Source organism: Lepidochelys kempii, chromosome 22 (assembly GCF_965140265.1).
Source record: "Lepidochelys kempii isolate rLepKem1 chromosome 22, rLepKem1.hap2, whole genome shotgun sequence".
Taxonomy (NCBI): Eukaryota; Metazoa; Chordata; order Testudines; family Cheloniidae; genus Lepidochelys; species Lepidochelys kempii.
In genome coordinates this window covers 16,906,070-16,931,858 of record NC_133277.1, presented here as the reverse complement: position 1 = coordinate 16,931,858, position 25,789 = coordinate 16,906,070, and the positions used below count along the sequence as shown (strand labels likewise).

Genomic DNA, 25,789 nt, shown 5'->3' with positions numbered 1-25,789 from the left:
AATGCATTTGTAAATCAGGCCCTGTGACTGTGTGGGAAGAGATGGTACCTGGGATTGGAAACATAAGCATTGTTTGTGGAGTGGGAGGAGATCCTCTTTCACAGTTCTCATAGAAACCTGAGCTTACTAACAAAGATGCTAGTTAATATGGGAGGTTTTCATTAAGTGGTCACCTGTGCTCAGGAACTGGACAGAGCAGAGATTCACTTCATGTGGTCTGTGAGCAGATGTTAGAGGCAGCTACTTCTGATCATGACTGACCCTGGCAGTATTCGAACCAATACTGTACAGGTGGGAGGCTGCTGTAGTATCTATGCACCACAGTGATGGGTGATTTGGAAAGGTATTTTCTGTAGTAGGATTCTGTATCAGATCAATAATGCTCTTCTAAGTCATCCGCTCCCTCTACAATTTGTTTTAGAACAAGTTCTAAATCTTTTCACCCTTAAGTTTTCATACAAGTGGACAATGGTGTACCGTCTTTTTACGTACTCTATTTAAATATTTAGATCTCGGAGGACATAGTATCCCTTTTTTTATTGCACATTTTAAAGCAGCTGCAGTCAAAGCTAGACCTGATCTTGTTTATCATTGGTATAGTACTGTTCTGGCCGGAAGAGACTTAATAAATGATGGAAAGCAGCACAGCTTTGATATTTTTCTGCTGACAGCCGAGTCTAAAACTGTCCCTTTATTCTTTTGGCCATAAACAGACGTCACAAAATTAACTCCATTGAAAGTAAATGCCTTTCGTTGCCAACACAATTAGCACATATTGTCCATTCTTCTCAAAAGTTCAAGTTTGACAATTGTATGGTTTGTTAATGGTCTCCTAAGACTTCCTGACCAGATGCAATGAGCTTCAGTGACTTGCTTTCTGAAATGGTTTTTTTCTTAACGCAAACTTGCAGCATAGTGAAACTGTGGCTAGCTTTTCTTTTCCTCCCGTCCCCTCGCATATAATCAATCCTGTATACGTTCTACAGTACAGTGTCTGTCCATTTATGATAGTCTTTCTGGAGAGAGAGGTTATTGTATTTACTTTAAACATATCCTATCTGTATGATGAATGGAAAGGGCAAGGACTCTGTCCAGTTACAGGAAGTTACAAGAAAACAACGCTTTTAGTAGCATGGAAAGATTACTAGACATTTGTATGATTTACATGATGTTTGTCTTCAGATTTGTGGGTTTCCTAACCACTGCCTTTCTTGTTGTTGATCTTTAATATTGATTGATTGAATTTTTGACACTAAAATTTGTATTAGTCCTGTGGATTGATCATTGCCATTTTTTTCAAAGTAACAAATGGGATAATGGATTTGATTGTCCACCCACTCCCTCCTGCCCTCCCCCCCACACCCCCGGCCCCGAATCAGCTTATAGAGGGGGATTGCTGTTTTTAGGTTTGAGATGCGGTAGTTGACATTCATTTTCATAATCTTCTTTAAAGGTGTGACTCTAAGAACCTTTTCCTGCCAACGGGGGTGTTCTGTAACAGCACCTTCTATGGGGGCTCACAAACTCACTATCCCAAACACTGCTTTCAAAACGGTTACCCGAAAAAGGTTGTGTGAGGTGTCTAATGGGAGCTTACCGCATAATGGTTGTACAATGTAGGTACAGGTGATGTATGTACTGAAAAATACGGTTTAAAATCTGCGTCCCAGTCAGAGTTGACAGGTTTTTCCTAGACAAAGGAAGTTGTCTTGTCTCTGGGGTACAGACACATTGAACTTGGAGGCTTAAGGGGAAGTAAAACGGATCACTTTGTTATCCATTTCACTGAAGAACACACCTGTGTTGTGATAATTCTGAATCCCAGTTTGACTGAAAACTAGCAAGATCTGCTGAAAAAGCTTAGATGAGAGACTGTTTCAGACAAAGAATTGTAGTCTGTTATAGTTAAGTTTTAGTTTCTAGAAAGCATCCTGTGCTTTTGTAGAACATCTTGTGCTTACTATCCTTGCTCATTTATCTCTCAAACTTTTGTCAGTTAAGTTATATTAGTTTTTTACTATTCGTAGATTAGAGTGCTGTGTTATATTGGAGCTGATGCGCCGTTGAATCAAACAAGCTATATATGTACTGTTCCCTTGGGAGTAGCAAGCCTGGTAATTACTGAGAGTGTCCGGTGATGGGCTGGACACAACTGGAGGATCTCTCTCAGGTGTTTGGGACTGGGGTACACCCAGTGCTAACCTGTAAGGCAAAAAGTGGGAGCTTGCAGAGCCCAGAGGAGAAAGCTTGAGTAGCTGAAGGGCCACAGTCCTGGACACCCTGACAAAGTTATATCCAGTGTATTGATTCAGCAGTCTTACTGAGCTGTCAACCAGTCACTGTCGGCAGTGCTGTAGCCATGTTGGTCCCAGGATATTAAACATACAAAGTGGGTGAGGTAATTTCTTTTACTGGACCAACTTCTGTTTGTGAGAGACAAACTTTCGAGCTTACGCAGAGCGCTTCTTCATTACAAAGCACGTGGCTAAAGTTCTGTTGGAGACTGAAGCATTGTCACAAGGATATTTTTTTGAACCTCCTTCCTGTCTCCCCTACCTGTCGCTCCCCCCGAGTCCAGTACGTACAGAACGAGGATTTATTTTTAAGGGGAAATATCACCTAAATGTGGGGTCAGTGTGAATGAACAGGCTGTTCCCACGTCATTCCCCTATCTGTACAAGACTCACATAATTTGAGCGTGCTCCAAACACTCTGCTTATTGGGGAATTTTCCTATTTTGCAGTTTAACAAACTAACGAAGACTTAAGACAAGATATAGGTTTGGAGAATTTCATCATATACCATCGTCTGAACTTCCTCACATCTTGGATTATTCCAGGACTTTTCCTTACAGGATTTATGTCCCTCCGTCTCTCCCTCTCTACACTCACTATATAATACACTAGTTTTTAAATGGTGCAGAGGGACTGAATAAATGAGGTCAGAGATTCCCTTTAGGTAGTAAGGAAAAGATAGCCTAGCGATTTTTCTTTCACTTATGCTGCAGATACCTATTTCAGGTAAGACTGACTCCCATAAATATAATACATAGTTATTCATCCTATTAATCCAAAATGCTCAGGTGCTGGAGTTGGTTTTACTTTTATGTTGTGTGTGTTTTTTTCCAAAATAGGGAAGCATTTCTCCAGTAGCTTGAATGACTCCCAGCGTTGGTTCAAAAGGCTTCTTGCCTGTTGCGTAAACTGTAGGTCATCCAATTTTTCACAGAGATGGAAAGTTTAATTGAGGAAAATATTTTGAAAATCTGCATGCTGACAAGTGCAACTGACACATTCACACCAATAAAATGGGTTCTCCACTGCAGCGTAAGCTAGGATTTAGTTAGCAAACAAACTTTTATTTGAAGGGTTTTTTTCGCCTTTTTCCAGGGCTCTGATTTTTTTTTATTTTTTAACCCAGAGCATTTGTCATTGTTGGAATCTGGCTTGAATTTTGCTTTTTTATGTTCCTTCCCTATTAGATTCAGCAAAAAAAGCCAAGTGGCTGGCTGTGTGTTCCTGTAGGTTCCCCATCTCTGTAGCATTTGAGCCACTCACAAACAGCAGTGAATGTATCCTCCCAATACTGAGGTGAGGAACAGCTGTATTGTGACTGTTTGTTTTACAGGTCCTGATCCCAAGTGGGGGATCCTTTACTAGGACTGAGGTCTAACTGACTTCCTCACGGTCACCCAGGACCTGGAAATTGAATCCAGGTCTCCTGAGTCCCTGTACCGTGCTTTAACCCCAGACCATCCTTCTTCTTGCTAAGATCTTTTATGGGACTTGCAGTCTTGGCTGGTTCACAGAACTTTGGCGATAAAGGCATTCAGCTGTTGTAGTGATGGGAGGAAAATGGATAAAACAGGAGTGGGTAAGATCAAAGATGAAGCAGATTAGAATAAGATATTTCCCTTAGACGTGTCTCTTGTCCTGACATCTAGGTAGGAAGGGGTGGAGCACAGGAGTGCATGGTGCATCACTTAAGACTCCATTTCACTTACTTTATGTAAACAAAATGTTCAGTTTCTAGGAAGCTATATAGCACCAGCTAAGCCCCGTAGCAGAGCCATAACATGCCATGAAAGAAATCAGTGCTTTTAAAGAATGGACCAAAGATGATGATACAACTTCATTTATTTCATTCACAGATGAGAATACTTGGAAATGAATTTGTGTAGTTTTGCCACATATGGCCTCGGAGTATGTAGGCTGCCTTCAGAAGCTAATGGGATTAGCGAGTGCGGCTCGAAGGACGTAGTCATGTCCCTATGAAAGTACTCAGCACTGCAGAATTCAACATTGGATGTAGTCATTAAGTGACTAAGTGTGTCTTAACAATTTTTCTTGGCTCAGAAATACCTTTTATGTTGACATTGAAATGTCTCCCTGTAAAACTCCACACAATGCATTAAAATATTTCAGGCATCCACCAAATAAATTTGAGTTTGCTGTGTGTGATGGCAGGTGTAGAGGTAGGACAGACCAACTGAATTGTCCCACGTTCAAATCAGCTTTTCCTATCTATATTTTTCCAGCCAATAATCCTGTTGTCATTGTATTGACAGGAAAGTCTCAAACCAGTGTAATGTGACAGAGTGAAAAACTCAAAACCATTTGTATCAAGAACATTCTGGAGAAAATGGAGGTAACTGAAACCCTGGAGGCACAGTGCTCCTTTAAAAATGAGATCCTTCACTGACTCTTCTGTCTTGATTGTGCTTCAGTTAGTGTAGATCTGTGGTGGAAATGTATTTAGAAGCAAAACAATGCATCGTGGACAAGAATAAACATTAAATAAGGTTCATGTGACCAAAAAGCAAGAAAATTTGGAGTTTAATGTGGTTCTTAACAAATTCCATGTGCCCCTGAGTAATGGTTAACTTAATAAACTTTACAGTATTTAATTAAACACTGGGATTTAAAGGGGTGAGTTAAAGATGGGATTTCAACTTTCAAACTGAATTTCCTGGATTTGCCAAGTCATTAACTTTATTTGAATGTGGGTCTTAGAAATATTTTATTTCCTTTGTTTCTATTACCAAAGCTGCCAAGAGAATTTGAGACAATGCACCTTAATTGTTGTCAAGGAGATACAACTGTGATCTATATGCAAATATCCAAGGCGATAGTCTACAACTGGTTACTCTACATTCTATCAACTTAACATGTATTTAAATTATTGTGAAATTATATCATATACTATATAGACCCTAATGACTCCAAAGGAGCCATTACACTATATTATGTGATTTACATATTTAAAGTGCATAGTAATAAGCTTTTGGAGTTTAAAGCTAATCAAACATACCCACATAATAATGCATATCTAAGCTGGAAGAGAGAATTTTAACTTAGTGTTAGACATCTCTACAGGAAATTAATTATATATAATACAGATACAAAGCACACAGGTTTTTTATATTCAATTTGTGCACAGTTAACTTTAATTGAGGAAAACCTATCCAACATGAATATAAATCAGTTGATTTTTTTCCACTTGTTTTTCAAAACTTGTTTCAAAGTTTTGTGATGATTAAAGGATATTTATTCAAATAAGGATTTTTCATCCTTTAGCACAGCTTCCCTCACTCTCAGCACCCCCTGTGATTCTGCGGTGGGAACATAAAATTGATTTTTTTCCCCCTCCATCATTTTTCTTTGTTAGAATATAAATGCAATCTAATGAAATTAAACACACTTTAAAATGTTTATCTACCACCAGTAAATATTTTGCTGAATATTTCCTGAAATGTTTGAAGGGAAACTGAAATGAGACTGTTGTTTGACATAATATATCTTTACGCTTGTAATCTGCATGATTCACATTCATATTTTTTCCCTTTTCCATGAAACTGAATATACAGATTTCAGAGTAACAGCCGTGTTAGTCTGTATTCGCAAAAAGAATGGCCCACCTTGATTATCATATACATTGTAAGGAGAGTGATCACTTTAGATAAGGTATTACCAACAGGAGAGTGGGTTTGTGGGGGGGTGGGGTGGGGAGAAAACCTGGATTTGTGCTGGAAATGGCCCAACTTGATTATCATACACATTGTAAGGAGAGTGATCACTTTAGATAAGCTATTACCAGCAGGAGAGTGGGGTGGGGGGAGAGAAAACCTTTTGTAGTGGTAAACACCCATTTTTTTCATGGTTTGTGTGTATAAAAAGATCTTCTGTACTTTCCGCAGTATGCATCTGATGAAGTGAGCTGTAGCTCACGAAAGCTTATGCTCAAATAAATTGGTTAGTCTCTAAGGTGCCACAAGTACTCCTTTTCTTTTTGCGAATATGTATACAGATGACTGAAAACACTAGCTTATACTATCTGGTGTTTTAGTTATAACAAACAAGGATAATGGGTGATGTGGACTGTCCTCATTTTGACTGGGTAAATGTCACCTCTGGTCATGATTCAGAGAGAGAATTTCTAGAGTGATGCTTCTTGGAGCAGGTAATCCTGGAACCCAAATGGGGAGAAGGAATTATTGATTTAGTCCTAAGTGGAGCATAGGATCTGGTCCAAGAGGTAACTATAACTGGGAAATATACCAAAAAAAGGCATTACAGTAACATTTACCTTGAAAAAGGGGGGGTAAAAAAAATGACAACACTAGTGAGCAATTAAAAGCAGTCACAAGGGTAAAATGCCTGTGAGCAGCATGGGGACTACTTAAGAACACCGTAACAGAGGCTTAGACTAAATGTATACCCCAAATCATAAAAAATCGTAAGAAGACCAAAAGAATTCCACTGAACAGCAAAGTAATGGAGGCTGTTGGAGGTGAAGAGGCATCGTTTAAAATTTGGAAGTCAAAACCTCATGAGGAAAATAAGGAGCACAAACTGTCAGGTTAATTATAAAAAGTATAATACAGATCAAGAAAGAATTTGAGAAGAATTTGCTAAAGACACAAAACCTTAACAGTACTGATTCTTTAAAGTACATTTGAAGCAGGAAGCCTACCAAATAGGTGCTGGGGCCCCTAGATAACCAAGGTGTTAAAGGAGCACCAAAGGAAGACAGTACCATTGCAGAAAACCTAATAAATTCTTTGCATTGGTTTTCACTGCAGAGGATGTGAGGGATACCTGCATCAGAGCTATTGTTTTTGAGCAACAAATATGAGGAACTGTGCCAAATAGATGTGCCAATGGAAGAGGTTTTAATACAAATTGATAAATTACACACTAAGTCACCAGGACCTGATGGTATTCACCCAAGAGTTCTGAAGGAACTCAAATATGAAATTGCAGAACTACTAACTGTGGTATGTAACTTGTCACTTGAATCAGCATCTGTACCAGATGACTGCAAGATACCTAATGTAACACTTTTTTTTTTTTAAAATGAGCTCCAGAGGAGACCTTGGCAATTACAGGCCAGTGAGCCTAAGTTCATTACTGGGGAGAGTGGCAGAAACCATAGTAAAGAACAGAATTTTCAGACACAGATATCTCTGATTTGTTGGGGAAGAGTAAACACAGCTTTTCTAAACAGAAATCATGCCTCACCAATCTACTAGAATTCTTTGAGGATTTCAGCAAGCATGGGATAAGATTGATCCAGTTGATACAGTATACTTGGATTTTCAGCAAGCCTTAGGCAAAGTCCCCCACTAAAGGCTCTTAAGCGAATTAGGTTGCATTGGATAAGAGGGAAGGTCCTCTCATGGATCAATAATTGTTTAAAAGATAGGAAACAATTGGTAGGAATAAATTCAGTTTTCTCAATGGAGAGAGGTGGACAACGGCATCCCCCAAGGTTCTGTACTGGGACCTGTGCTGTTGAACATTTTCATTAATGGTCTGGAAAAAGGGGTGAGCAGTGAAGTAGCAAAGTTTGCAGATGATATAAAACTATTCAAGATAGTTAAGTCCAAAGCAGATTGCGAGGATTGAAGAGGGAGGTCACGGAACTGGATAACTGAACAGCAAATTGGCAGATGAAATTTAGTGTTGATGAGTGCAAAGTAATACACATTGGAAAACGTAATCCCAACTATACATATATAATTGTTACCACCCAAGAAAGATCTTGGAGTTTCTGGTATGGGCCACTTCCAGAGACAGGATATTGCGCTACATGGGGACCATTGTTCTGACCTAGTATTGGTAGTTGTGATGCTCTTATGATAGAGGTCAAAGGGGTGTGTGGTCAGAGAGAATCTTTTCAAACAATGTTTAGATTGAGAGGCCTTTGATTCAAAATAACTATTCAAATATTCATGAAAGTTGAGTCACTAGCTGTTTCCAAAATGCAGAACTGTGCTTATGCTTCCTGGATCCCATCATGAACCCCAAACCTAGAGGAGAAAACACACCGCCATGAGACATATTGTCATTCCAGCTTGGGCCGAGATAGGCACTGGATTTCTAAAGAAATCAGTCATCTGTTTCAGTGGAGCGACATTCCATCATCAGAAGCTTCAGTGACTTGAATTTCAAGTAATTTATTTCTAAATTACTTTTACTGTAACTCTTATTAATTCAGATAGGGTTTTGACTTGATATAAAACTCAACAAATATAAGGAACGGTTTAATGAATTGAAAGATAGGATTGAGTCTTTTAAATAAATGTAAAAAAAAGATGTTAATTGCTTAGATGGAAATCAAATCTTAATAGCTTTGTTAATCCTTTGTAGTGAATATTGTGTTTACAAAGAAGTATGGAGAATGTATCCAGCTTAACCTTCTCCAGAACTCTTTTCTCAGTTGGATTGATAAAATTCTTCCCTAGGGTTTTTTGGTGGTGATTAACTTTTTGCTGCTATTTATCCACAACAGAAGCTTCTGCTTCTGTACTGGTGACAATTTTCAGCTGGGGAGCTAACCCTACTGTTAAATTCTTCATTGTTTAATGGCTTAGCAAGTTGAATGCATCCAAAAACCATCCTGCTCTTTGCCCCTAAAAAAAATACTGCAGGAAAACAGATGTTATGCCAAATTGAAATTGATCACTAAGACACCTGTAGCCTTCCAGTGGTCTGAGTCGTGTGAATCCAGAAATAGTGTGTTCAGGAGCAGTGACTTGTTCCATTTTTAAATGCAGCAGTCATTTCTATCATTATGAGAAAAGCCAATGGCCAATGTGCTGAGTTAATACAATTTGGTCACTTTCTGCAGTAGGAGAAGAGAGGGGAAAACATTTGCATGATGTGAGATCTTGAAAAATCTTTCTGTGGTTCACTGTAGATTAAGTTACAAAACAAGGCCACACAATAGTGTGTTGCCAAGTATTTTAACATGGCCTCCCACTAAGATTCCAATAACCCTTAGCCATTATAAGCCACCTTTCAGGGTTCCTTGTGCTTCAAAGAGGATAGTGAGGTCAATAGCGTGCAATACATTCACTTGTTTTCACGCATGAATAGGAGACACCCCGATCCTCCAACGTAATGGCTTAAGTAGACACCGTCACTTTGGCAAACTAGATAATAATTGTTTGTTTGGCAATGTTCCAGAAAACTATACTGAGTGTATATTAGTATCAAATGGTGTTTAGTTTATGTGATTGGAGATAAGGAGTGAGCATTGATTGTCTTGTACAGGCACCCAGCACGTGGTGAAAAAAAATAAATGCCTGTCACATATTCATCATGAGTATTTTTAATGAATCCTGTGGGGGACATCCTCTCTTGTGGGGATTTGATTACTTGTATTGATATTTTTTTAATTGCTTTACAAATCTGAGATGATTTAGCATTGGCACGGAGACACTGACAACACCTAGGGTCAGAGAAATTACTCCAAATACCTCTTCAAAATGGTGGCAGGATTTGAACATGGCTCTCCTGAAAGCCCTCGCCACTCCCTCACTGAGCACTGTGAAACTACATGCAGAAGGCATGAGGCAATTTTTCAATCTATTAAAATTTACCTTTCTCTTACAAGTTAAATAAAGAGAAAAATATGAAATGTAAAGAGTAAATTGTGTCCTTGTGTTGCTGCTTGTCAACCTTTTGTTAAATTGTAGTGCACAGAAATAAACTTTATTCTGAGGTTTCATCAGAAGCATGTATAGTCCCATCGTTTCCAAGTTATATTTGGACTCTCTAGCCTTAGTGCTAACCTTTATGCATATGCTGTCATTAGCTTCTTTGATGTCTTTCTGCTATATTTTCTAGACATTGGTTGATACCTCCCTTTCTCACCTCTAGTTCAATAGCATTCTTTGTAGTCATTAACTATATATTTACATCTTACATTTTCCCATTAAGTTTAATTCAGCACATCTTGCCAATCAAAAAGTTGAAAGTTTTTTCCAGTCTGTGCTTGCTTTTATGTCATCAACAAGTGAAACCACTTATTATTGGTCCTTTTGTCCGAAATGTTTGTACAGTTTTGAAAGCAGATGAGAGATCAGGAGGGACTTCAATTGGAATTTTTCTTTTCGGCAGATATCCTCTCAAGTTCTGTTTTACGTACTTTTTACTGCTTAGCTTCTGCTCTAATTTTCCTTAGGATTCCTTCTGCTTATTTTGTGATCTGACAGAACTTGCATCATTTATGAGGAAAATTAGAAATTTAGAACGCAGCAGTTTTATTTCAACTGTGTTCCCCAGGATTCTCTAAAACTCAAATCAAATATCGCTGCATGTATATGATATGTTGGCTCCTGTCAATTAAAGAGAGAGGGGTTTTTGTGCAGCTGACTTGTAAAAAATTACCAGACTCAGAGAGAGGGGATTGCATGAAGGATTTTTCTTCAGTCTCTGGACTTTCACAGCATCACCTACTGCAGCTTACGAAAATAAGTGTGTCACTGATTAGCAGCAATTTGTTCTCTTAGTATCTATATTTTAAAAAATGTTTTAAAGAGAATTGCTTTGTGAGAACAGTCTTTCAATATTCATGCTTTGAGAGAGTGGGAGTCAATCTTGTAACATTTTATGTAGTCATCCCAAGGCCAAGAAGTTAAGTGCTAATTTCATTTTCTCTGATCAGAGTACTTGGCTGTGTGTTTTAATACAATGGCCTGTTCTTTTGTTATCTGCAAAATACTCTTTGTGTCTAAATTTCATTGAAGAGTTCTGGTATCAATCTGTTGCCACATTGTAATCTGGATTCTGGTTTACTGTGGTAGCTCTCTTTTATTGCAGATTCAAAAGGAGGGGCTTCTCCAAAGCATATGGAGAGCATTGTTCAGTAGCAGGCTAACTGGGGGTGTGAGTTCACAGACTTGGTAAATGTCCACCGTGGAAATAAAGCTGATCTCCTGAGGCTAAGCATGCTGAGTATTAAAGAATGAAGGTAGTAGTAAACAAGGTATTTAATATTCGGTACAGTTTCTCCCTAGTCTTGATGTGCATAATTGGGTCCTGGATAAATTACAGGGATAAAAAAAAAAGTATCCAGTGTAAAAGAGCTCATTTACATACAAGTATATTCTCCATAGCAAAGTAAACAATGCACAAGCAGAGAGTTCTTGTCCACCTGCTAAATAAACTTCAACAAAAAAGGTTGGAGTTTGAAATAAATGTCCTGATCCGGAGTAGCTAATCACTTTGGCTTGTGGAGTTTTTAATAAAATTTACTGGAAGAAGGCTTGTCTTCAAAAATGCAAAAGTACATCCAGAAGGTCTACATGCAGTACAGCCAATTCCTCATGCAATACAAGGTTAGCATTATAATTAAGCCACCCTGCGTCTTTGAGAAGTGTACACACTTTATCTAAAATAGCCATGCTGAATGTGGATGAAAGAGTTAATTGTTAAAGTATTTTGTGCTTTATTTCTATTTTTTATAGTAGAGCTTTATAGTTCCAATATTTCCATGGCAAATAAAGCTATTATCATCTGTGGCCCATTTTGAACATTGTAGCTCCTAGGGGTTCAGGACCTTTATGGAGTTGAGCACCTACAACAGCACAAAGGTAATAATTGTCATTTGTTACCTGAAGAATAAAGTTGTGACCATAGCTACAGGTCCTCAGAGGGTGTTCCCACCTTGGGAGCATATGTGGTGAAAGGGGCTTCAACCCATAGCTTTGGCATCATTGGAAGGAATCTATCGTTGCTGGAATTTGAACCCCAGCTCTTTTTCTTACATAACCCAGCTAAAGGAAATCATTGTTTCTCACCAAGAAAAAATGTGTTGATAGTCTTCAAAACAAGGAGTAAAGTTATGTAATTTTTTAGCTGGCTATCTGTTCCAGTTCTATAAAGAAGAAATCTGCAGCTTCTGTGATTTCACTACTTGGTCTCTTGCTTATCAGTCATAAGCACATGTGTACCATGTATGGATACAGTGGTACTTTGCAAGGCTCATGAATGATGGAATAAGTATAATTTTGGCATAAATGGAGTTGCCCAGTGGGGTTAATTTCAGATCAATTAGATTACAATTGAAAATATTTGTAGAACAACATGCAGATTAGAACAATAGAGATTGTGTTTCAGGTGGTGTGTCCAGGCATTAAAATTAACTTGTTAACAGTTCATAGTTACTTGATGTTTACCGAATGTTTTTATCGGGTTTGCTTGTTGGTACAGAACATTCTGACTGACATGATATATCCATCATATTTTATTTATTGACTTCCTTTTAGTCCTGCAAAGGATAAAATACAAAAGGCTTTGGTAATATTATTTATGTTGAGCAATTTCTATTACACTTCTGCTGCACATCTGATTGTGTTATTGTGTTTAGTGGCTGCCTAATTGCCTGTGCAGGTTTTCCTGATTGGAAATGATCAAGACTCTGTTGTGCATGTGAACTGTCCTGTGTGAGTGGGGCAGTCACTAAATGGCTTGTGATAGCCCTCACTTTTCCATTCTACACCCCTGGAATCTCCAGTCCAGTTTATTTCATTACATTTAAGAGTTGTCCAATTTTCTCCCGTGTACCCGTTATTACAGTTTAATGTTGCTACGTATCGTTCAATTGGAAAGAATATTTGGCCTGCTGGAGGGAAAATATGTTGCACTCTTAATACATAAAATCTATAGACAATTTAAGATTGAGAAAGGTAAATTTAGTTTTCAGACTTTTAAAGAAATACTTTTCTGTTCCCTTCTTTATGCATCTCAGTCAACCACCCTTGACTTTTTTCTGAAACCATCCTTGTTATCACAGCCAATGTCAGTGCTGTAGGAGTTGGCCACCCTTACTTTCATGCACGTTGATGTAATGAAGTGTATGTTAATGAAGACTTACCATGATCTCCTTACCACTTCAGCTTGGACCTGCTAAAGGCTCCCATCCTTGAAGGCAGGGGTTTAGTATAACTTAGTTGTGTAGTTTGAGATTAAATTTAAAAAGATCAGTAATGTAACGAACTATGCAATCTATAGGTTCTTTAATTGCCTTTCAAGCGATTCTTAAAAACTGTTGCTTTATCATAAAACAGTACAATTATTGCTGTATTTTCCTCAGAAATATGTAAGTTGCTGCGATTCTCAAATATTTAAAAAAAAAAGGGTGGGGGGGAGGAGAAATGGCCAACGGAAGTATCGCTGATTGTATAAAGCTTCCCCAAATCCCCAAGACTGAAGTGAAAGCTGTAGGTGAAGAGGTGGGAATGCCTGATACTGTAGGGCTTTCTCATGTATGGCTGCTGTGAACATGGGCACTTCATACCACAAGTGATTTCCTTTCAGCAACATTAACGAGAACAGGCAGTATTTTGTGTTGCAATTCTCCTAACAATAATTCCAGCACTTTTGCAGTTGCAGTATCCAAGTAGTCCAGTCACATTTTCTTAAATCATTCAGTGGGCTTGGTTCCCTCGCCTCCATCCCAACAACAACAGAAAGTGATTGTCATGGGTTACTCAAAATTTTGCTGGATACATTTGAATCTTTAGGGCTGTTAGAGCTGCAGGTAGCTTTTTTGATGAGCAAGAATTCCCATCAGCTTTCCTCTTTCTACTTTTGGTTGGAGGGTGGGGGGAGACTTTTTAACTAAGTGTTTCCAGAATCTTTCTAATATAATTATAATATATTTAAGCTCTTCCATTTCCTTTCTTGTTCCTCCCCCTTAGTGTATTTTAAAATAACAGTACTAGAAAGCAGCTGAAAAGCAAACAGAATCAAATTTGAATGAACTAAAAATTGGGCACCAGGTTTTCACACCACTTGAAGAGGAAATCCCAGGGTTGCTGTATTCTTGGAAGCACTTTGCCATTTTCGGTGATGTGGTTTGCCTCCTTAGCACCAAGATCTGCACATGTGGCCCCGGGAAATGTCTTGCATGCGTTAATAGGTCCTGATATTTTACTCCTCACAGCTTTGTTTTATCGTCTGTGCTGTCAGTTCATTTCTCCATTTCACTCTCTTGTGTAGCTCTGATACTCTTTTGATTTCCAGGGAATTAAGAGGTAGACCGCGTGCCATCAACTGCGTGTCTCACGATGCTTCCACTACTTGTTTTTTAGGAGCCAATCTGTGCCACGGTGCTTGGCTTCTTACTGTGATGTAGGGCTGAGATGAAGACTTGGTCCCCTAGAGTCAATCTCCTTTTGCTCCCTTCCCTCTTTCCCCCACTTTGGCATGTGTTCCTTGCATCTCTGCCAACCAGGGGTTCATTTAAAAATATTTCATTCTGTGCGAGTGGGATAATTTAGCAGATGTTTAGCATCTAGGAGCAAGAGAATTTGCCTTCTCCTTCCTTGCCCAGCTCTTTCCTTGGAGTCACATTTTTACATGTAGATGAAATTATCCACCGGCTGCTTATAGAGCAGCCTTGCCAATGCATACAGCAGAAGGGGCAGTCTTGATTTTTAGAAAAGCAGCTGCCCCTTCTCCACTCTAACCACCCACAGAGCTCTCCCAGTTATTCTAGTCTAATTTAGTGGTGTTCATTAGAGTTGAATGACATGTCATTATTTTTCTTCCCCAGGATCCCCCTTTCAAATGTTGTCCAGTGGACAACTGTATACGTGTACAGCAATAAAATTATTGCCCAGGTAACTATAGTTATGAATTGTCTAATGCCACAGAAACTAAGCCAATCCCATGCAATAATACCCTCTTCATACTCAAGAGGGAATAGTTTGCTTCAGCACGCAGGTGCACCACAGCTTGTACTTGATCTATTCTACATGAATCCTGCTGACATAATTTAAAAACTTGGCAGTACAGTATTTAATCTCTTTCTTTCCTTTCTTTTTAAGGTGGTGGACAGAACTTGGTTACTGAAGATGTGACGGTAGTGGAGGGAGAAGTTGCCACCATCAGTTGTCGAGTCAAAAACAGTGATGACTCAGTGATTCAGCTACTGAATCCCAATAGACAGACAATTTATTTCAAAGACTTCAGGCGTAAGTTTCCGTCCCTGTGTTATTTGGTAGCAACTGACCCCCACCCTCCTGGCAGTCTGGATAAAGAGATTGCAAATGCCTCTTTTTTTAATTTAGTGTTAGGCACTTAAAGTTGAGTTGTTTCTTCAGAGCACAGATGACAGACAATCATAATCTTTCTCCTTAATGGACACCTTGCTGGTCCCTTTTAAAAGTCAGACTGTTTTACTTTGCAGTAGGAATTGATTGTAGTAATTCAGGGTGAATTGCAACTGAGCGCCAAATATTCAGCTGACCCAAACAAATTGAATGGAGTAATGCAGGAGAATACAGTGTTCTGAGAAGTAATATGTTTGGTCTGAAGATTGACATGTTCAGGATAATCTGTCCCCTTTAAAGCCAAAACAAAATCTGTCACTATGGTGCCCAGTGCAGGAGGATGGCTTTATTTCCTGTTCAGACAATACTGTGAGGATAACAGTTGAAATGAGACTATTTAAATTATTCAGTCTAATGGCTGCTCTTGGAATTGGACAGGATGGACCAGGACTACTTGTGCTGGTTGTGTACACGCAACACAGTGGGTCTCTGCTCCAAAATTGCTTACAATCTAAGTAACTAATTGGGTGGGATGAACTCAGAGATTGTGATTTACTGGTATTGCAATAGCATCTAAGGACCCAGATCAGGGTTCCCATTTTGCTAGGTATTTCACAGACCCTGCCCCAAAATTGGCACTCGAGAAAGACCATCAGTAAGTCTTAGTTGAAATATTTGTCAGTGCTGTCAAAATTCCCAAAGGGATTTCAGCAGTAATTACTTGTGGAAGGAAATCTAAATCTTAAATTCTTTGCCCTGATTCTTATCTTAGCTTCTTGCTGGTTCTAATCTACTCATGGTATCAATCCTGCACTCTGCTTTAAGCCACAAAATAACCCCCTGAATTGTTTTTATGGCAGCCTTCTTACCAAAAACATTGCTGCATTTTCTGAAAATAAAAGCTAGACACATCAGTAGTTTGTATGGAGAATTTGTATTGATTAGTTATATTGATCTGAGCACATGAGTATTGTTTAAACCCAGATTGAAATGCAAGGAGCTGGAATAATGTGGAACACGTAGGAGTTTTGTTTAGGCACCATTACAACTCTTTCAGGCTTCTGGCTTTGCCATGTTTTTGTGGGAGGAAACGTACTATCTCTCTTGTTCATCACAATCACTCATGATCTGTTTGTTCCACAGCTTTGAAGGACAGCAGGTTTCAGTTAGTGAATTTCTCGAACAGTGAACTCAGAGTGTCGTTGACAAATGTCTCCATTTCTGATGAAGGAAGATATTTCTGCCAGCTCTACACCGATCCCCCACAGGAAATTTATACCACTATGACTGTGCTTGGTAAGTGCCGGGCAGTAAACTCTAACTCTTCAGTTACTGTGGAGGAGTGAAGGGGAGGGGAAAGGGAATCAGCACATGTTTTTTGGAAACTATTTTGTAGCAATTCCAGCCACCAAAAGTTGCTGAAACTGAATCATATTCTTAAGACTTGATTTATAGAGCCACACGCACTCTGAGATTTCAGTAAAAATCAGCTTTTTTTTAATCCCAAAGAGCTCTTTCACTAAAGACCAGCTGCTTTGTGTATCTGTTGAGTCTGGGACTCGAAACTGCAATCACAAGATTCTGAAGGTGACTAGCAAAGATCAACCTAAATTTTCAAGTGAGCCACTTGCCACATGGAACGACATAGCTGTTAATTTCTAGTTGTGTTAGCTAAGTGAGGAAGAGACTGGCTGTGTGCTTCTACCCAATAGAATTTCTTTGTAATCACTCTGCATGCTCTTCTTTCTAAGTAATATCCTGTTTGTAATGGAGAAGCCGAGTGTTTGTTTTTCCTGCAGCATTTCAGTTTCGTGAAAAACGTACAGGTTTAGGAGCCAGATGCTCCTGAATTTTAAGCCTGGCTCTGCCTGTCACTGACTCACTTGGCCAGGTCACTTAAATTCCCTAGGTCAGTGTCTCCATTTGGGAAGTGTGGGACAATACCTGCCTTGCTGGGGCTGCATGACGATGAATCACTGCATTGGCTGGAGTAAGTCTGACACTGTTGTTGCCTTGGAGTGGATGTCTGGGGAATGGCAAACACCTACAAGGGGAAGAAAGTCAGCTGGCTTTAGTAATCCTGCAAACTAACCTCACAAACTTTCCTAGTCCACATGCCTTTCATCTTTAAGGTAGCAAAGTACATGTGTGTGTCACACTTCAGCAGGAGGGTGGGGTTGTGGTCATAGATTCTTTTCATTCACTGAGGAGAAAAAGGGAAGGAATAAGATTTAAGTATATTATTTATCTAAAATTAGGGTGTATATTAATTATGGTTCCCCTCAGTGGCCATATTGGGACTCTTGGTCTGCCTATCAACAGGAATTCCTACTAGCTCCTAACCTTTCTTGTTGGGAACCACTGGGGTAGGCAGGCCCATCTTTCATTTGTTCCTCATCTACTGCTTCAACTGCAGAAGGAAACCTTTGAGGAGCAATAGGCCAAAGCAGACAAGGAGGGTACCCTTCAAACTGTCTCCTCATCTTTCCCAGATGAAGCTGTTATGCCCCCTCCACCTTCTCTGGCTTCAAACAGTTTCAGGAGCTAACAAAACATGTTGTGGATTCATTGCATATTCCCCTAGAGGAGGTTTGAGAGTCACAGCACAAGCACTTGGACGTTTTGCAAATGACACTTTCTGCTCAAGTGGCCCTGCCCATAAATGAGGCTTTCCTGGATCCTGCCAGGACCATCTGGCAGACCCCAGCAATGGTATTGCCCATGTGCAAACATTCTGATAAGAAGTATTCTGTCCCAGCCAAGAACTGTGAATATTTATTTTTGAATCCTTTGCCTAATTCCCTGGCTGTTGAAGTGGTGAACGTGGCAGACAGCACCACTCTAAATTAACCCTATATGGCAGGGACCAAAATAGTCTTGGCCTTGAGTCATTCGTCTGCAACCCAAGAGTTTAGAAATGCAAATTACCAAGCTCTTATGGCAAAATAGTCACACCAGTTATTCCAAATTCCACATTTATTAAACACCTTCCAGCAGAACATCGCGAGCAGTTCCACACTGCCATAGCTGAAGGTCAGCTACTGACTAGAACCTCATTACAGGCCTCCTTAGATGCAGTTGACACTGCAGCTTGCTCTATCTCCAGGGCAGTCACCGTACATTGGGCATACTGGCTCCAGTTCTATGGGTTACCTGGAGAGTTTCAAAGTACTGTTGAGGACTGCCCCTTTGATGGACTGAAACTCTTTTTGCTGAAACCACAGGAGAATCACTGATCGCTTCGGGTCCCAAAAAAGAACGAAGGGTGGAGACCAATTCTAGATCTGACTCCTATGCAACTTTTCTGAAAATACAAAAATGCAGAATGGTGACTTTTTTGCAGCTGTAATTCCATCAGTGGAATTTGATTTTCAGCCCTCAACCTTCAGGACCTTATGCTTTCATGCCACAATTTGTCCTTTTCACAAGAGATTATTTTGGTTTCTGGTCAGTCAAGATCACATCCAGAACTGGATACTTCTAGTCAGCCTTTTCTCTGCTCTGAGAGTGTTCTTGAAGATTTTGACAGTGGTCTCCAACTACCTTTTTATTTTTTGGAGACAATGGTTTTTCCATGCCTTGATTGGCTGCTCAAGGGGCAGACTTGCAAAGAGGTTCTCTCTGCCGTAAACTCACCGCTGTCCATGCCCCCCAGGTTAGGTCTCCAGCTCAACATAAAAATGTCTACTTTGACCTCTGTAGAAAGGAGAGAACCAAGTCACTTAGCAAGTCTCCCAGGCAGTTCAATTGCTGACCTGTTCAAGGGAGCTACTGTCTCCATTCGGAGTCTGTCCAGGTGGATATCTGGATGTATTATTCATTGTTGTTAATTTGCCAATACACAAGCTCCTCCCAAGGTGTTCGCCTATTTCACTAGATTTCTTGTCAATGTCTATGGTGCTGTTTAAAGATGTTCCCACTGTTGGGATCTGCAAGGCTGCAATTTGGACTTTAATGCATAACTTTTCCAAACACAATGTGATGGGTCATTCTTCTAGATCAGATGCTGCCCTGGGGAATATGGTCTTGCTTCGGTGAAGACTCCCTCCTCATGATGAAGCTCCCTCCTCATAATGAAGATACTGCTCGGAAGTCACCTGAAATGGAGCACCCATAGGGATGCTAGTTGAAGGAGTCGTCCAGTAATTGGAGTTCTTCAAGATGTCCCCCTTTGGGTGCTCCACTTCCCTCCCTACTTCCCTTCTGCTTTGGAGTTTCCTCTGTGGGAGTTTGAAGGAACTGAAGGTGAAGGAACTGAAGGTGGTTCACTTGGGCAGCTCTACATATCATTTAGTATGGGGCACAAGGTTGTATAGGGCACATGTGCAGGTCAAACAGGCATTGCTACCAAAAATCTGTGCTCAAAGTCTCAGTGTCCAATTGAGGATGGGGACAGTGGCGTAAACTGGCATGTGGTCTGCCAGCATCACAATAATAAATGAAGAATCAAATCTGGTTTGCTGTCTATGGTGTTCTTTAAGGAAAGTACTATGTACGTTATGCAGTTGTTAAACCTCTTTTTGTGCTTCAAGATGCTGATGCCTCTGCACATTTTAGTTGCTTGATGTTTAAGCAAAACCTTAAGCATAATTATAATGCAAAGTGAGGGATTTCTGTTAACTTTTGTCTGAGCTGATTTAACAGCCACTATTTTATGTATTATTTTGTATGTATAAACTTGAGATCTTTCATCTGACATTTTGTGTGTGCTTGTTTGCTTAGGAATTATCCATTTTGGAGTGTTGCAGTTCACTTTTTCTACTCAGAATTGTCTTGGTGAAAATGTAATCTACTGAATTCTCCTTTTTTCATCCTATTTCTCATGGTTTGCAAGACAATGATATAGATGCAGTTATAAGGTTAATATAGTTACAGATAATAGTAGCTAATACTATTACAGCCGTGTCTAAAGATTAGTGCTGGCTTTTAAGCTCCTGTTAATAAGAGAACCTGAATCGTAGTGGAAGAGCTTAAATGTAAGATCTCACTCACTGATTAGTTGTAAGTTTGGTTGTTTTTCTCATATTTAATGAGATTCTGTTCTGTCTTAGTGTTTAAACTGTGGAAACAATGTTTATAATCCGCCCTAGTATGGATCTCAGGTTTATCCACAGCCTTCAAGTTGTACTTCAGTTTTCTGATGTTCAGCCAAATAGGATGGTGTTTTTGTCCCCTTCAGTTTCTCTCCTATTGGTACCTGTTTACATGTATTGAGTTAGTTAATGTACATTCACTCATTGCTAAGAGGTGCATCAGAAGTAGTGGTACCTGTTTAATGGGCCTATAAGCAAGTATTCTGTGCCTTCTGTAACAGGCTAGAAAAATAATGTAGTTGTTCTCATTAAGTATAGATATAGATTTACCCAATGGATTAGAACACATGAAAATCTGAAATATATGGTCTGTTTTACTCATCTTGGAGAAAAGCTAAAACTGACTAGTCCTTTGATCATCTGGATGATATTTATACATATTTGTTCTTCATCAGATTGAAAATGTCTGAGTCATATTTCAACCATACAATTGCTTAATCGTAGTGATGAGAACAAAAAATGTTGAGTTATCTTTGGAAATATCAATTCAACTTCTTTACTTAAAGGCCTAACAGGGATTGAATTGTGTGTATTCATGTTTCTCTCATTACTGACTTTTTCATCTTGTTCCTTTTTCAGCAGTTTTAAACTTGTTTTTATCCTGTCTATGGATTGCATGCTACTGTGGTGGTGGTCTCCCGTAGTTATTACCCTGTTCCTAAATATTATTGGATTGTTTTTCACTGATGATGATTACAGCCTTCTGGCTTTGTAGCTCACAGTAGTGTTGTCTCTAGCGGGTACTTGCCTTAGAGAGGAAAACTCTCAGCTTGCAGTAATTGCAATCTGAAGCAGTTATCTTTGTTGAGATCCAAAGTTGTTTCCACATCTCTTCATCAAATCTGGGATTGCATTTGCCTTTTGGTTTATTTTGATGGGAGATGCATTGGCAATTGGAGGCTGTGACATTCTATTCTGGTCCCAGTCTTGATGGCTTTTTTTAAGAGGTCTAAATGTGTTTGATCTTTGCTGGTCATCTTCCACATCTTGAGCCTGAGGCTTGAAACTGAAGAGCAGATAAGAAAAATTTTACCTTTAGGGATCTAAAACTATGGGTAGGTACGGTACCGTTAAATGTATTTTTTTCTGTTTCCCTTCTCCTCATTACTGACTGTAAAATGCAAGCTGTATTCTTTGTGTGATATCACATCCATGTAGCATGAAAGAGAGCAGACAATTTACAGGGGACCGTGCTCAGCTGGGAGGGACTATAGAAAATGTGAGAATTTAATAAGCAATAGTTGATGAAGCTCAAAGCTGGGCTAAAAACATTTAACACAACTATTAGGAACCTGTGTGTTAAGGGACAATAGTACAAATAATCATTTGATAAATTAAGAGATCTGATAAGTCCAGGTGCCTACCTTTCCCAAAAAGAAGCCAGCTGTTTTCCAACATTGAGTAATGTGTTGATGAGTTCTTGGGTATACACCAGTTAAAGATCAAAATGTACTGACCTTGTTCTGATTTTTATTTTTGGTTTTAGTCCCACCACGTAATTTGATGATTGATATCCAGAAAGACATCGCCACTGAAGGAGAGGAGATAGAGTTGAACTGCACTGCCATGGCCAGCAGACCAGCCACCACAATCAGATGGTTCAAAGGGAACAAGGAGCTACTGGGTAGATTTATCTTCTAAAGCCGCACAGCTTAATAGATAACTGAAGTGGTTAAGTTAGACCTTCTAAATATAATATTATGGAGACAGAGAATAGAAACACTTGTTTTAAAAAAAAAAAAATAGCCATGTCAGTGGCAAAATGTATGGGCAGATTTAAATGACAAATGCACCTTAACAGTAAAGGACTTTTACCCCTGTGTTGTCCTTTAGTTACCTGCCAGAATCAGAGTTCAGGGTTCTGGAGTTGCTCTTCAGCTGCTGATGTCCTCAGTGGTCCCTTACGGTGTGCAGGGAAGGTAGCTCTTTGCCCTGATTTAGGGGTCAGTGTGATGGCATCGAGTGAGGTAATAGTGTTTCAGTGCACTTTTATATCTAGCTCAGTTCTTCCTGTGGGATTGGGTAGATGTGCTCATATAAAAATGAGTTTCTTCTACTCTGTAAAGTCTAGTGCTCATGGAATTTGTACAGATGAGTCACAACACTGATTGCATATTGTGTGCTGTTTAAGTCTGTGTGCACATGGCATCACCTCTCATTTTGTCCCATCTGAGATAATAACAGCTCTTTACGGAAGTCAGATACAGCCCTTCAAATCTAACGCTCTGCAAGGACAGGATAAAGTCCTCCGGACAGAGGACATACATCCCTTCCCTCCTACAGGCATCTCAGCACAATGACACATATTGAACTTATGCTGGTAATAGTGGAAGGCAAAGCTGCTGCCACATGTAGCATCCCACAGAACCAACTGCTTTCCGGCTCCTGTTGTCATCGAAATGATGCATGCATCTTCAAATGACCTCCTCCTTGGTTTCTTTTGCTTTCTATAGGGCCCCAGTACAACAGTATTTCACCACTTGTGCTTGCCCTGTCCAGCTCCTTTATTAAGCTTTGTCGCTTCAGCAATTGAATTCCAACCGTCCTGTATCTTTGAAGACTGCCGAGCAAGTAGTCGCTTCTTGAAATACCAGATCACCCTGCTGATTCTTTGGCACAGTGGGGTTTTCAAAAATAGAAATAAGGAAACTGAAATAGTTTTCTTTGTTCTTGATTTTACACTGACTCGGATGGAGAGAGAACCAGGAGCCTCTTTGATTATGCAGTCTTTCCTCTAAACATAACAGGTTGTTGTTTTTAACAGTTGTCAACGTGTTTTACCTATGTATTATCCACAGGAGCTGTTTTGTGGGCTTGAAGGGAAAGTCTTTCTTGTAGGTTTCCCTCTTAGCCGTTTTATCGCCATGATTTGAACCATAAAAATGCAGTTGATACACACATTTAAGAGGCATTGGTTTCTGGTCAGCAAGTATGTGCTGAGTTCATGGAAAACCTCATTAGTGTCATCATTTAATCGTGAACCGCCTTTTCCCTGTTCTGTGTGTGTTCTGGGGAGTCTTGCCCTGCAATATACTTCACTCCAACCCGCTGTTATGGTATTTTCAATGGATCTTCAACAGTGCCACTGTTTAAATATTTTAATTACTGTTTTTAATTATGTTAATCCGTTTACTCTCTTTCCCTCCTAATAGCTGATGATGGGTTTTCATCTCCATAGCATCTGAATTCCAGGATGCTTTCCAAAAAAAAAAAAAAAAAAAACAACCCCAAGCTTTTAAATCAGTGGAGCTGTAAGCATCCTGGCATTTTTAATCCTTCTGACAGCACACTGTATATTGTAAGTTTTAATGACTTTGGTAGGAGGGATAGTATTACCCACGCGGACACCTCCCTACCCTTAGCAGTCAATGCTATAGAGATGAAAGTTGGAAATTTAGGGGCACGTGTTCCCAACACCTCTTTTGTCTACCATGGTGATGCCAGTGAGATGATGACAATGTGACGTCATGAATATGCTGTCCCGTGATTATTCTGTGTTCTCTCCCTCATCTATCTGGCAGGCAAATCTGAAGTGGAGCAATGGTCTGATATGTTCACTGTGACTAGTCAGCTTTTGCTGACCGTGGGGCGCGAGGACGATGGGGTCCCTGTCATCTGTCTGGTAGATCACCCCGCTGTCAAAGACTTACAGACACAGCGCTACCTAGAAGTAATGTGTGAGTACTAGAGCTTTTTATTCTTCTAATGTAGAATGTTCCTCATTTAAACAGAAGTTCGAAACCATTAATTATGTAATTAGATTTTATTACAGTGTAGATAGGGTTTATAAATGTTGAAATCAAAGTATTGAGTATTGCTTAAACAATAACTTCTTGCAGTTTTGCTGGGATGCCAAATTCTTAGTTTTATTCTCTCCACATAGAATAACTTGCTTTACCCAGATTTAGCACCTTGAAGGGTTAATAGCTAGGCCTTGTGGTTTTGTCAAAGCAGATTAATTTTAATTTTAAACCCTAACTTTTTTAACATGTATTTCTTTAAAAGTTAGCATCACTGCAGAGCTCCATTTAAAGTAACTTACTGTAATTCTCCATTGGTAAATGAACTGAGAGACCCATGCTGCGATGCAAGAGAGACTTTCATAATGCTTATAATGGGAAGTATAGTACAGTAGTTCTTTTCTAAATTAGAGCTGCAGAAATATGTTTTAAAATAGTGGAACCTTTAAGGTAAAGGTCAAGTAAAAGCAGCCTGCTAAAGCAAGCTAATCTTAAGGTTTAATGCTTCCAACTATATTCAAGATGAAAGCTAGGTGGAACATTTCACTTAGTTCTCTATGAACTGCCATTTATATACATCACATGAGTGATGTACATAAATAGAAAGAAGTAGATTTCTGAAAATACCCATGGGGCAATCCACAGCAGAGGTGGCTCATGTTCATATTAGTGACGCAGAACACAGTCATGTTAGAGTCACTATGTCATGTTATCAAGTGGAATATGGCTTTTGAAATCAGAAATGCAAACAAATCTGACATTGGGGTGACTGCCTCAGCACGAGAGAACAACCAAGTGGTGAGATCCTAAGATGACACACATCTTTCTTTTGTAGGTTCATCTCAACCGTAACATTATATAAAAGGAGTGGAGGGTTGTTAATTTTTCATCTATTTCATTATGTAGCTTCATTAAGAGCATTCTGCTTACAATTTTCATATCACGGAAACTAGCATGAAGTAATGTCCCTATAATAGGGAAAACAAAAATGATCAGATACTACCTAAATTGGCAGAGACTAGATTTCTTGTGACTGTGCTAATGTGTAATTCGTTTATGCAAGCGTAATGCCCATTAACATTTCTTGTAGCGCTCTATTAGCTTTAATAATACATTAGCACCTTTGTGAGGCTTGATCAACTACTTAACAGGGGAAAAAATCCCATCTCTCAGCTGATACAGGAAAATTGAAATCCTGTTTAAAAAAACCCTTGTTTATAAGGGGGTCAGATTAGTAGTTTAAGGCTTCCCTATGGATATTTCTGTGTAATGCATACCTTTTGGTACAATAGAAATGGGTCAGTCTTTTTAACAGACCATGCAATAGAGTTCCTTCTACATATGTCTATGAAAGAGAAAATAAATCTCTTTTCTGAATCCTTTAGGGTGCGGCTTGTAAAAGGCACCAAACAGAATGATGACAAATCACATTTACAGTATGGTTATCTGACGGTCCTGGGGGACATCCAGAACCTCCACCGTATTGGTTTTATCTGTTGCAAAGGGCATTTTTTCCACTTATCGCTAATTTTAGGCCTGCCTTTGGGTGCCTCTTAGGGAGGGAGAGGTGTTACTCAGTGCTTAGCACAAGCTTTTTGGAATGCACTTAA

General features: G+C 39.4%; 1 protein-coding gene across 7 annotated transcripts in view; it reads left to right on the top strand.

Moving 5' to 3' along the window:
• CADM1 (cell adhesion molecule 1) overlaps positions 1-25,789 on the top strand; it is a 289,423-nt gene that overhangs the window by 194,680 nt on the left and 68,954 nt on the right. For all 7 annotated transcript variants that reach the window (XM_073320759.1, XM_073320757.1, XM_073320758.1 and 4 more), the window contains exons 2-5: positions 15,122-15,268; positions 16,490-16,642; positions 21,926-22,063; positions 23,961-24,116. In XM_073320759.1, the coding sequence (XP_073176860.1) occupies positions 15,122-15,268; positions 16,490-16,642; positions 21,926-22,063; positions 23,961-24,116 (594 nt within the window). The remainder of the gene's footprint in view (positions 1-15,121; positions 15,269-16,489; positions 16,643-21,925; positions 22,064-23,960; positions 24,117-25,789) is intronic.